This window comes from Simochromis diagramma, unplaced genomic scaffold (assembly GCF_900408965.1).
Source record: "Simochromis diagramma unplaced genomic scaffold, fSimDia1.1 OVJJ01000603.1, whole genome shotgun sequence".
NCBI lineage: Eukaryota > Metazoa > Chordata > Actinopteri > Cichliformes > Cichlidae > Simochromis > Simochromis diagramma.
This window is the reverse complement of record NW_024387414.1, coordinates 5,950,045-5,962,894: the sequence shown is the minus strand read 5'-3', so window position 1 is coordinate 5,962,894 and position 12,850 is coordinate 5,950,045. Positions and strand designations below refer to the sequence as shown.

At 38.7% G+C, this 12,850-nt stretch overlaps 1 protein-coding gene across 1 annotated transcript; it reads right to left on the bottom strand.

The window, feature by feature from the left end:
- Nucleotides 1-1,807: 1,807 nt before the first annotated feature.
- Nucleotides 1,808-12,516, bottom strand: tdp1 (tyrosyl-DNA phosphodiesterase 1). Its single transcript, XM_040011276.1, has 16 exons — nt 12,361-12,516; nt 9,810-10,403; nt 9,038-9,081; nt 7,616-7,671; nt 7,315-7,411; nt 7,154-7,188; nt 6,330-6,422; nt 5,863-6,033; nt 5,309-5,387; nt 4,937-5,113; nt 4,471-4,519; nt 4,241-4,307; nt 2,980-3,087; nt 2,525-2,627; nt 2,313-2,418; nt 1,808-2,047 (listed from the first exon to the last, which is right to left on the bottom strand). The coding sequence occupies exons 2-16, from the start codon at nt 10,399-10,401 to the stop codon at nt 1,974-1,976; spliced, it is 1,851 nt and encodes a 616-aa protein (XP_039867210.1). The 5' UTR covers nt 10,402-10,403; nt 12,361-12,516; the 3' UTR covers nt 1,808-1,973.
- Nucleotides 12,517-12,850: the final 334 nt, after the last annotated feature.

Sequence of the window (12,850 nt, the reverse complement as noted above, 5' to 3'; positions counted from 1 at the left end):
GTTTGGAGACAGTACCACTAACAAAAAGACAGGAGGTGGCAGGAGTTGAAGATGCTAAGGTTTTCCCTTGGCGTGATCGGAAGGGACAAAATTAGAAATGAGTATGTCAGACTGACAGGTTGAGCTGCTTGGAGACAAAGTTAAAGAGGCAAGGCTGAGATGCCTTGAACATGCGCAGAGCAGGAAGAGTGAATAAACTGGTTATAAGAGATGTTGAAGGTGGAGCTGCCAGGCAGCAGGAGAAAGAAAAGAGGATGACTAGAGGGCAGGTTCATGGATGTAGTAAAGGATGTAGTCTGATGTGACAGAGGAGAATGCTAGGGATAGGGTGGAGGTAGCTGATCCACTGTGGCGACCCCTAAAGGAAGCAGACAAAAAATGAAGAAGAAATTTGAAACCCAGTAGAAGCTGAAAGTATAATCTTGCTTCTTGTTCTGTTTACACACTAGGGAGTACATCCCAACGTTTACATTCCCAATTGCAATTATTTCTAAGCTGTAAAATAACTTTTTATACACCGAATCCTAATTTAACTCCTAATTCAGACCAGATGCTCATTGTGTGAATTTACAGGTGTAGCGTACGCATTAACTCGTTTAGGAAACTTATTACAAATATAAAGAACATGGATCTACAGACTAAGCAGAAAGATTGAATTGGAAAGGATGTGCAGCCTAATAGAGATGGAAATGTACTAACAAATGGAGAGCGTGTCTTGAGAAGATGGAAGGAGTACTCTGAGGAGCTTATGAATGAAGAAATCGAGAGAGAAAGAGAAGCCTGGACAAAGGATCGGGGATTATAGAGAATTAGAAAGAAGGGCAGATATGAAGAGGATGAAGAGTAGAAAGGCACTTGGTCCAGGTGACATACCTGTGGAGGTACTGAGATGTCTTGAAGAGAGAGCAGACATCTTTGACCAGATCACTTAACGCAATCTTGGAGAGTGAGGAGATGCCTTACTCCCCAAGACACTTCTTCCCCAGGAATGTAGAGAGGAAGCGTCCGATGCTGGAGAAGATGTGCAAAGCTGTAGTATTTACTGTGGGATGAAGATGATGAGACGATGTTGGAAAGAGCTGTTGAAGCTAGATTAAGAAAAAAAGGGTATTCAGGCAGCAATGAATAGTTGCTTTTTAATGCACCCTGGGTTTTTAAAGATCTAGGGAAAAAACATACTGTATTTGTATAGGTGCTAATTTGAGGTTTCTGGTAAATATGTTTAATTCTAACCAGTGTAAATATGTAGTGAGCTAACATTAAAACACGGGGAAAAAAAAAAAGCCATCTTGCTGAGATGAACTTACCCAAGTTAAAGAGAGAAAACGTGGTTGTGGCTCTTTCAAACTGCTTAATCAGTAATTAATTTACCCCAAGGGGTACATATACGGATATAATCATTAACCTGATAGTAAAAAAAACACAAAGTGCTGTAAATCCCAACCACCAAAAATAGGAATGCGTGCAGATCGGCGATTAAAAACAAAAAAAATGAGCCATTAATGTTCTCCCCAAATCCTATACAAGCTTTATCCTTTATGATATTAAGAAGCAAACAAGCTTATATCTTGAACATTTATGAATCTGTGCAACAGGTTTCACTTAAAAGGGATGTTTCATACAGAGCTGTCACTTTAAATTAAGTAAATTTACACAGAACCTCCCCCATTATGCCAAAATAAGACCACATCAGACCTCTCCTGGGATTCTAAATTGGAATTACATATGAAGATTTATAACTCAAGCTATTTGAGTGCAACCTCTTATGTTTAAATCTTATTCTAATGCTGAAAAACAACAACTGACATTGCAAATACACAAATCTAACAATATTTTATTTATTGGTAGAAATCATATGAGTATATGGTACAGTATAAAAGTATTTAGAAAAATGTTAATGACCACTAACAACTAAACACAGTAACTAACAGGTACAGACAGCAGACTTTCAAATGAGACGTGTGTGCGTGTGATCAGGAGGGAACCCAGATGTTGCCGTGTGTGTCGGGAGCCTGGCTGTAAGGAATGTTCCAGATCCAAGGCTGATCTGAGAGCAAAGAAGGAAAAGAGTGAAGTAAAATTCAAAGTGTTGATACTTTGATTTACCAGATAAAAAGGAACATTATGCAGGACATAGAGCCAGGACTGGTGGGTGCTAGATCCACACTGATAGTGTTTTCAGAAACTATTAATGTGGATGAAAACACGCAAAAACCTCTAGGACTAAAAAAAAAAAATAAATAAGTCAACGTTGAAGTATTGAAAACTACAGTTCCTGGAGTCTAGTTCCAAAGCAAGAAAACACCCAGTACCTTTAGTAGTGTAGGATGTAGGGGGGAGATCGAACGGCACTGGGAAACCCGAGAAGGACGCAGAGACCGGAAATGGATTTTTGTCAACAGAGAATGTCTTCATGCCCTGTAGGGAGACATCCATCATGTTACTACACATCAGGTCTTTTATAATAATGATAAAAGGCAATAGAAATTTTTTTCTTCACAATTAAATTGTATGTTGCTCTTACAAAGGCGGACGGCAGATAGAGGACTCCCAGCTCATACGAACGCACCATTATCTGAGTGTTGTTCTTCTCTAGTGCACCCCATGCTGCCTTGGAGAGATTCGCACTGAAACCCACCAAAGAGACAAAGTGAAACTTTTTATTACAGCTCAGGCGACCAGGAAATGATCAGACTACTGGCAAACACAATGATACAATACAAGATGCAACCATTACACAAGAATATGCTATCACTGATTATAGAAAACAGAACAACTAATTTTATCAACCACATCGTTGTATTACTATTTATATAAACACAGGAAAAGATAACTATAAACGCATACAACTCTTAATTCTGCAACCCACAAGAAAAGCGTATTTCTAGTCTAGCATGAAAATGTAATTCTGCCTGTTTTAGCAGTAAATGCTATATGAGAAATAAAAGAACAGATGCAAAGACACACACTAACACAAACCTTGTGACAAGGAACCAGGCAAGCTGAGAGTAATCTTGAGATGCCCTCATGTATGTCTTGATATGTGGCATGGCGTGACTCCTCCCCGTTGCTTCTGCCTTCCAGCGGCTAAAAACAACCACACACAAGAATCCACGGATCACTTAAAAGATGTGTGCAAACTGTACCAAACTTTTTTGGGTACAGGAACTGGTTTTATTTTGTTGTATATATATCCATATTGTTGGACATAAACTGGTTTGTGGCGCAAAAAAGGTTGGGGACCGCTGTTCCAAAACCTACAGAGAACGCAAGAAGCAAAAGTCAAGGCCTAGTTACGGCCCACCTCATGCATGGAATAACTCGGACACCTGGATGTCAAATATAACCCAGAAGATAACAGAGCAAACCATATGTGGCCATCACTTCAATGTTTTTCCTGTTTTTGGGAATGTTACGTTATGGCTAATCTAAATACATTTTCTCACATCTCAATAATTGCCTCAATAGGCAAATCCCAGTGTTTCTGCTAGACCTGAAAAACCATTATAACTCTGGTCATTTAGCTGTGTTAGCTGATCACTGCTCTTAAAGTACAGCTGCTCATGCAGCAGCAGCTCTGAAACTTCCAGACTTCAGGCTTTCCACCTCATTAAAATCTCAACTAAAAAACTTTTCCACTACCGAATTTCAGACTAGCCCCAACTTCAAGATTATGATTTGTGTGCAGTATTGACCACCTCTTCAGATCAAATATTGGGTTTAAATGTTTCTCATTTGTTTAAAGCGTTTAGTAATGTTACATTATTAAAACTGTTTTTAAGCACCTCAGTCAGTTCATCTGTTTTAATTTCTCCCCGATGTTCTTCAACACTTTAGTTGCCATCTGTTGTGTTTGTGCTACAGTAATAAATTGTGGTCCCATATGCACACTGAAATTAGATACAAGCTAATAATCTTAGATAATTCATTAACCCAACCCAACTGTTTATTTAAACTGGTATGTGCAGTGAGTTATTTGGAATCAGCCGCACTATTTGCTTTCCTTCTGGTGCTCCTGAACTTCTCTGATTCTTCTGAGCTGTGTTTGTTTTTTTGCTTTTATTTACTGATTTGTTCTGATTTGTGATCAACCTGAAAGATTCTGTGTTAAAAACAGATGTGACAATAAACAAACAAACAAAAAAAGGGCTGGAGACTGCAATCATACTTGCACACTAGAAGTGACTGATTACTGCTGCGCCCTAACAGCAGGACTGAATTTTGCTTTGGTAGAACTTACTGAAAGTAAGAATGGAGCCAAAGTTGTTTCTGAGCTGTCTGGATACTGTAGGGAAGAGAGCCTCCAGCTGGAGGACAAAAATGTTTAGATTACAAGTAAATTCACAATAACAAAAACAGAAATATTTAAAAGCGCAAATTGAAAATACTAAAATTAAAAGTATTCTGAAAAAGTTTCGTTTTTATATGAGTTATACTGTATATTGAAATGTGAGTAAAAAGAATATTTACCTGGATATCCCTCTAAACTTGTCCTCACATTTTCTACTGATGGATAAAGCTGCAAAAGAAGGTCCCATTAAAAACTTGTTTTAGAAATATAGAGCTTTGTAACTTTTAATAAACTGTGGTCAAACATAGCAATTGCCTAGTAATTATTAATGCTAAAGAACACAAAGGTCATAAAATGAGCTAAGTGGCTCAATAATGCAAGCTGGAGAAATATCTTCTCAAAGTTTTCTAACAAAAGGAACGACTGGAAGTAAGAGTGGAACAACAAAACCCTGAATATATACGAAGCAGGCAACTGCTTGATTGATTATTTAGTGCTAAAGTTTTCAAATATATAAGAAAAAAAAAGTCTGAAAACCTGAGTGAAAAAGTTTCCTGTCTTAATAAACTCAGTGACTACAGCAGACAGTTCTTTTAAATCTGATCATGCAGCAAACAGCATTATCTTTGCTGTAGGTGGACAGACCAAGTGCATAGGAGGGTCTGGGCGAAGAGAGGATTTTCCTAGTGTGGTCAGAGTGCGCTGAAATTCCCCCGCCAACCACTTAGATTTATCCAATCCCATAGAGCCGATGCTGGAAAACTGGCCAATCACTGGCCACCTTTCCTCGCCAGGAATAGGATTTGTATGCTCGTACAACAGCTTAAAAACAAACAAACAAAAAAACAGAAGAAGGGGAAATCCAGTCATATGTTTTGCATATTTTAGCCATTTTCCTTCTAATCACTTGCATTTTGCAGAAAATTATCTATTCTATAAACATTATAACCCAACTTTTTAAGAGCAACACCTCAGTGGTGATATAGTCGCAAAGTAAAGTTGAAGGGAAATCTTTACCTTCCTCAGCCTCAGGTGGCCCCAGCGCTCCATATCTGAACCTACATATCTTCCTGGGGTTGAGCCAACTAAATACACCCTGATAACAGAAGACAAAGGTAGAACAAACTGTAATCTGGGCATTATTGCACTGATTATATTGTTCTGTCTCTTTGCATCTCAAAAAATAAGATAATAGGATATAAGATAAGATCGGATACATTGTCAGAACTGGGAAGCTTCTTCGTTACAGAAACCAAAACTTAAACTACTTATAATAAAAGTTAGACTTATACTCTAAGCCACTTCATTTCATTTATTTCACAAACTGCTGCTCTACTGGGATTTTCCCTCACAGCCATATCTTTCAGCTTTATAGAGAATGATCCAAAAATGAAAAAAAAAATCCAGTGACTGGCAGTTTGAAAAAAAAAAAAAGCAAAAAAAAAAGCCTTGTTGGTGCTAGAGGTCAGAGCAGAAAGACCCCAGACCGCTTTGAGTTGGTAAAAAGGCATCAGTAACTCAAATAGCCACTTGTTACAACCATGAAATACAGAAGAGCATCTTGTGTATACCTGGTCTCTGACAGGTCATGCTCTTTGATTCTCTGGATCCACTCTTCAAGTTCTGGAGCGCGGTACGATGCCAGATACTCCAGCAGGTCCCTCTTAAAGAAGGTGGGCGACTCACCAGCGCTTGCACTGCTTTCCTTTGGTAACCGAGGGAACAGAGGGCTCATCCACATCCTAGGTTGGGAAAAACTGATTTAAGAACATTTTCACAACCAAGCGACACATTTAATCACAATATGATTATTATTTATAAGTCTCTATACTTTTAAAGTGGCTCATAAGAAGTAGGGCTAGTAGTCTAACTTGCAAACTCTAAACCCTTCTTGAACTAGAAGGGCTCTTTTTCTCTGGTGATAAACCACATTGCTACCAAGCGGCATCAAATTTGGCTTGGTAGTCTTCCCATGCCCTTGATAACAGACAAATAAACCACAACAACAACAACAACAATAAATAAAGAATAGACGTACCCTTGTGTTTTCTGGTACCAGTCAGCTCTGATGAGATTAGAGGTCAAAATGATGACTCTGAAGCCTTCCTCATACCACAGCAACATCATTTTCCTGATGACACACAGCAATACAATACAACAAAGAGCAAGCTAAAAGGCCTATAATATCTGCAATGTGGATCATATAAACGTAAACATATTTTCAATGGACTGTTTGCAGTCTTGTGAAAAGTCACGCCCTGATTAAGTAGCTTGTAAAACCACTTCCAGTAGCAATGACTTAAAGTATTTTTTTTTCTGTATGACTTTATCGGTCTTTCACATCATCATATCTCACACCATCTTTACTATAGTGTTTATCGAAGAGCTTTTAATGCCACATAGAATAGAATTTAATACAATTTTTGACAAGAAAACAGCCAAAATGACAACAATGATGCAAAGCCTGATATGGTTACATAACAGTCGTGCTAGTTTGTAGTCAATAAATTTAGATTGACTTTTTATGCTCATTTACATCTGTATTTTTATGCTTATTTTTTTTATTTTATTCTTCTAGGGTAGCTTTGCATGACCAGGGTAGCTTTGCATGACTCACATTCATTTTGTGTATGAAACAAACGGTTTTAGCTCTTTCCTCTTTAAAACAACTTTCTTCTTATTGATTTTTCCTCACAAACAAAAGCACAGCAGGTGTGTTGGGCTTCTGTGCTTACAACCTGGCTCTGTATAATGTCATAGACGTTGGAAAAAAACAGTTTGAAATGGAGTGTAGATATGAGAACCAAAGCCTAAGGCTTTAGATTGCTCTCAGCACCCCTTTTAGACATCAACAATGCTTACGTATGGTGAGTTCCAAAAGCAATGTCCAGCTTGGCCTGCAAAAATTAAAAAATGATTACAAATAAAAACATTAGCTCAACCTAAACGGCAATCCAAAGTGGAAATAATATCAACCATTTCCCTTTGATAAACAGCTGTTTCCTGTGTGGGCCAGCCTGTACCTGGCAGAAGCGCACATGTGGAAAGGGCTGAGCCTGCTGGATGAGTCGAGCTTTGGCCTCCCTCTTATCACCATGTACGATCAGAACTGGGCAATCCCTGAAAACATAAACACAGAGTTTAGCTTTCCCTGCACCATTACCTTCCTCCACCCCAGTGTACTTTTCACTGCTCAATGGTCTGACTCATTTCTCTCATTTTACTGTGATTTTTAATTTAATAACGTTTTTTTTATATGAATATCATCAGACCTGAGATCTGGGAGTTATAGTACAGTGACAGGGAAGAAGAAGCAGAACTTACCTAAACTCTGATGGGTACTGCTTCACCATCCAGGCAATATCAAAGCAATAGTTAAACTATAAAGAAAGAGAGTGGAGTTTATAGCCATACTTTTACTTCTTTGCAATGTCCCAAGTTTTTCACCTGACACATGAAAAGTAAAGTCATCAAATTCATCCTTAGGGGATCTGTCGCATGTTTCATTGTAACCCATCCAACAGCTGCTGTTTACCACATATTTCCGCATATTACTGCATACACAGTATGGAGACCAGAGCTGTGGTTGGCTAATCGGGTTTGTTTAGGAATGATCCTAACTGAGTTGCATGAAGCATACATCTGAAGGCATTAAGAGCCAGTTGCATTTTCTAAGAGCTTAAGAAATGTGTGTCAACACCACCTTTATCAGCTCCTTAGGCAAAGAACACACTGGACCATCGCTTATGAAAGGATAGAGGATAACGCCATTTCACAATTTACCATCAGTCACCAGCGTGACTGATAAGTTATGTTGGTGACCTAGATAGAAATTAATAGTGTGTTTTCAGTTTTGTTCATAAACTGCTGATATGTTTTAAGCCTTTAACGGCAGTCTGTTAAACCCACAGGTGAGCTATGAACATTAAGCTGCTGTAATAAAATCTGCTTCTCAAGAAGTTATGATCTTGCGTCAAGAGCGTAGATTTTTATATATAATAATAAGATATTTTCTATTATATTTAAAGTGCACTAGTTCTATCCTCAGCTAAGGCAGTGCAGTATTTTGACTTCAGACTTCAGTCACAGGAAGCTTTAATAAAAACAGGAGCTACACTGGAACCATTCCACTGGGATGTGAAAACATGAGTGGACAGGATGAGCAAATAATCTCAACGTGGCAAACATTTCATTTCACTTTATAGCCTGTTTCTTCCACAACACCTACTGTCATATTATTAAGCAGGTTTTTGTAAGCACAGTTGGATTGTCTGATCACCACAGTTGTTTTTCCCCCCAACTCCTTATGAATTCTCCTCCACACATCTTCCCTGGACTTCATTTTCCACTGAGGTCAAGGAAAAGTGATTTGGAAAATACACAGGGGTAAAGCCCAGTAATCGTTGTTTCGTTCTGAACACAGTGGATGAGAGAAATGATTTCCAACCTTTCACTAGAAAGAATAACATATGTACAGAAAGGTAAACATTTTTTATTAAATGTTTTTGGGGCTTTTTTGGAGTTTTGTAGGAGATGTGACTTTAACAGGAAGTCAAGCAGACATGCATTTTTTTGATTTGCTGCCCTTTTTTCTGAGTGGACTTTTTCTTTTGAGAAAGTGGATTGCCATGTGTGAACTATCAGGGATAGATGGTTGTTGCTTTTTTTCATTGTTTGTTTTATCACTGTTGTTTAAAATAAAAACATCTGTGGAAAGAAAAAGGCGGCATAATTATTTTTACTCACCTGAACCGATTCTTTCAAGGTGCCAAATAATGGGGAAAGAATGTCTAGATAAAAGGAAAAAAAAGTTTGGATTATAAGTTAAAGCCAAACCATTAAGCCTGAGGAGGTTGCAGCAGAGACATTTCCAAGGGGAAATCACAAAAACAGGGGAAGTGAAACTAAAACCAAGGTTTCAAGAGCTGAGCCGCAAATGGCAAATATAACTGCCAGTTTCCCTTTTTTGTTGTTTTTCTTTGCTCGTCGCATTGTTCGTTGTGCCTTTGACAAAGAATTTGTCACTTAGCAGATGGCTGCTCTCTTGGGTCTGCCAGATGTTGCTTCCTTTGATGTTTTATCTCCCTGATGTTTGCAAATGACTGCTGAAATGGGATAACTAAACTTCTCGCTACATTACTCTAAGGTCTTCATCACAAAGGATAAAGCGCTTTAAAATGGTCATTTTTGTGAATTGGTACAATGGTTGTACGAGACAATGGTTTTTAATTTTTCCTATTTCCATTTGATATGTATATGAAAACGATACCAAATCACCATGGTAAAGAAAGGTTCAAAAAGTTATCGCATCCACTCCTAAACTTTTTCAAATAAATCCATAACTGTGAGTAAACCTGCTAACAAACAGAGAGGAAAAACAAACCAATCACATAAGCTCTTTGGTGAAGGTAATAAAATGAAATAAAAAAAAAAAAAAACTTTCCCTGCTAGTTTGAAAGCTCTAACCGGTAACCTGTCTCTTCACCAGTGTCTGAAGCTTTGTTCTCTCTAAACTCACCCCGGATATGCAGAGCGCCATTGTTGTACTTCTTTTCCAGTCCTGTGACTTTGTTGAGGTAAAACCTGTAGGTGTCATTTAGTGGAGGAAGACGGGATTCAAAGAAGTCATCGGGCTCATCGATGTAGTAAAGTCGGCCGTGAGGACTTGGAGGACGCTCGCTCTCCACCTTTGGCTTCTTTGTTTTGGGGTTTGGAGGCGCCTTCTTTGGCAAGTCACTCAAACTCTTTCCCTTCACCTCTCCATCATCTTCATCACTATCAGAGAGAGCCCAGCCCGTGCTATCTGACGCCACTTTCTTGCGTTTTCCAGCCAGTGAAGGGCTGGTTTCATACTTCACTGGGTTTAACTGGTTCTTAGCGGCTGACTGCCTGGCTTCTGAGCCAACAGCGAGAGAGGACACCGGTGGTTTGGCTGGCTCTGGTTTCACCTCCACGGGTGGTGATGGAGTAGCAGATCGGTAGGAACTGTGACTGGACTCAGTGGGTTGACGGGAACCAGATGTTGCAGTCCCTGAAGGAAGAAGAGCCTCATCGTCGTCATCATCACTGCTGGAGATGGTCCACTTGCCGTGCTGACTGTCCTGAGACATGCCTGAATCATAAAAACAGAGAAGCCAAGTCTATGTCACACACAGAGACACAAATAGCTGAAACATCCACTTTAATCTTCCTTTATAAACATATAATCTATGAAATTGGCAGTAAATATACAATTTCAAGTGAAGCTTGAATCTAGTGGGAATCATTACTGACAATGACAATAGTTTGCAACTGAGCAAAAGTCTTTATTTTGCCTTATCTACACTACTGGGCAAAATTCTTGAGCCAGCCCTCATTTCTTTATATTTTGCTTCCAATGGAGCCTAACTCCCTTGTAATTTTTTTTACAAATTGAGCAATACTTCTCCAGACTCTCTAAAGGTGTTTTAAAGTTTTTCTTTTTCACTCTTCTTCATCCAGTCTTTGTACCCGACCATGTTTAGAGGAATGGTTAAGCCACTGATCCATGAGTCACTTAATCACATAAGAGCACATAATTTAAGGAATTACAAACAACTTAGCAGTAGAACAAATATTAAACTGTATCTTTCAGCACTTTGTTACTGACACCTATTCACAAAAACACAGAATTTACTCCCATTTCTTTAGTTTAATCTATAAAAAATGCCAAAGATAGCAGCTTGACAGGGATGAAATAGTATTATTTCATGAACAAGAACTATTCCAAAGAACTATTACCCAAAAACCTGGGAAATCTCAGCATAGTGTGCAGAGTGTTCTTAAAGAAAAATGAGGAAACTGGACAAGGGGAGGATAAAAGAAGAAGTAGCAGGTCTATAATTCTATTCGCAGTAGACGAACATTATCTAAAAATAAATCCCTTAAAAAAAAAAAAACAGAAAAAGGCCAGACACAGGCCCCGAGAAATGTATCTGGACCCTCGGGTGATCCATCTATTCACTGTGTTCACTCAAGCCTCATCATAAATGGTCTCAGCCTAAGGGTGGCTGTCAGGAAGCCATTCTTGAGGAAGGGAAATGGGAAGAAAATAAAAATACACAGGAACTGTAGTGAAAATCAGTGGCAACAGGTCTGTGTAGAGAAGTCAGTGAGTATCTACAGCCATCTGTAAAACACAGTGGAGGCTCTGCAGTGGTTTGAGGCAGCATTTCAGTAGTGTCGGGTATCTTGTCAACACGGATGGAATTATGAATGGAGAAAAATACCATCAGATTTCGATCCAGCATGCAATACCATCTGGAAATCATCTGATTGACATCAGCTTCTTTTTGTTCTGTGTGACAATGATCCTAAACACTGTCAGTATACTAGAGTAAAGGTATACCTGGATATGAAAACACACAATAAAGGACATTAATTGGCCTTCCTAGAGCCTGGACCTCAACATTATTGAAGCAGTGTGGGATCAATTTGAGAGAAAATAGGACAAAATGCAGCCAACATCAAAAGAAGAGCTTTGAGTGTTTGTTTCTGAAGACTGCTTAAAGAAAAGACAAGAACGCTTCCCGAAAGAGTTCAGGGTGTGCTGAAGAATTAAGATAGAAGAATAAAAAATATTGACTTTCACGCTCATTAGATTTTACAAACTCCACCGTTGCCTTATACGCTGCATTTACATCCAGCTGTTTCAATTAATCGCTCTACCTATTTCCCATATCACTAGCAACATATATAAATAATATTAATAATAATGAAGATATAAAAAAAAACAAGGGGTGGGTCCAAAATTGATATACAGTACTGTAAATAAAGACAAATTAAAAAACAAAACAAAAATAAATAACAGTACAGAGAGCGCATTTCCTGTGATCACACTGTTGTATTAAAAACAGGTAAAAGCAGGCCTCATGCAGTCGTGCAAAACACCACGATCAGACTACATATTTGGCTGGCATAAGAATGAATAAGTGCATAAATTCACGCAGCAGAGAAAGCAAGACGGCATTTATGAATCAACAGTGCAGAGGTGTGCAGACTGTGGCTGAAAGCGGCACGGCTGTACTGAACGAATGCACTCTTTGTTTTACCGGATCAGATCAATGCGCAGTGGCGCGGGTTGTTTCTGCTGGAAGAACAGACTCTTATCAATCCACCGCTACCAAACTTTACACAAAACATCCATAAAGAGAAACCACGGTGCAGGAGAATCACAAGCAGTGCGAGTCCGTGTGGGAACTTGCGCTCTGTCATTTAGTTCCGCTATAACGACACCGGATCCAGATGCAAAAGAGTTACAGGTAATGCATGTTGTAGGCACCAAAGATTGTATGAGGTTCATTAATCTTTCTTAGTTAACAATAAAAACCTGTCTGAATACGTTTCTCACCTGTGACTGTGTATAGATGGTTCTGTTTTGTTTGAGGTGGCAAAATTACTGTTACTGCTATCCAGAAATCCAAAAGTCACTTATGCCTATTATATGCCTATTAAGTGCAGATAAAACACGACAGAAATACACTAATATTTCAGTGAGATATAAAGTTAAAGATAAATGATCAAGGATTAGCCAGTCAATGC

Excerpts from the sequence above, each read along its gene's own strand:
- tdp1 (XM_040011276.1), bottom strand. The coding sequence starts at position 10,401 with ATGTCTCAGGACAGTCAGCACGGCAAGTGGACCATCTCCAGCAGTGAT. Across the intron at positions 6,423-7,153 it reads GCTTTTGGAACTCACCATAC|GAAAATGATGTTGCTGTGGT; the intron begins GTAAGCATTGTT and ends GTGTGTCATCAG. Across the intron at positions 5,114-5,308 it reads GCCACCTGAGGCTGAGGAAG|CTGTTGTACGAGCATACAAA; the intron begins GTAAAGATTTCC and ends TTTGTTTTTAAG.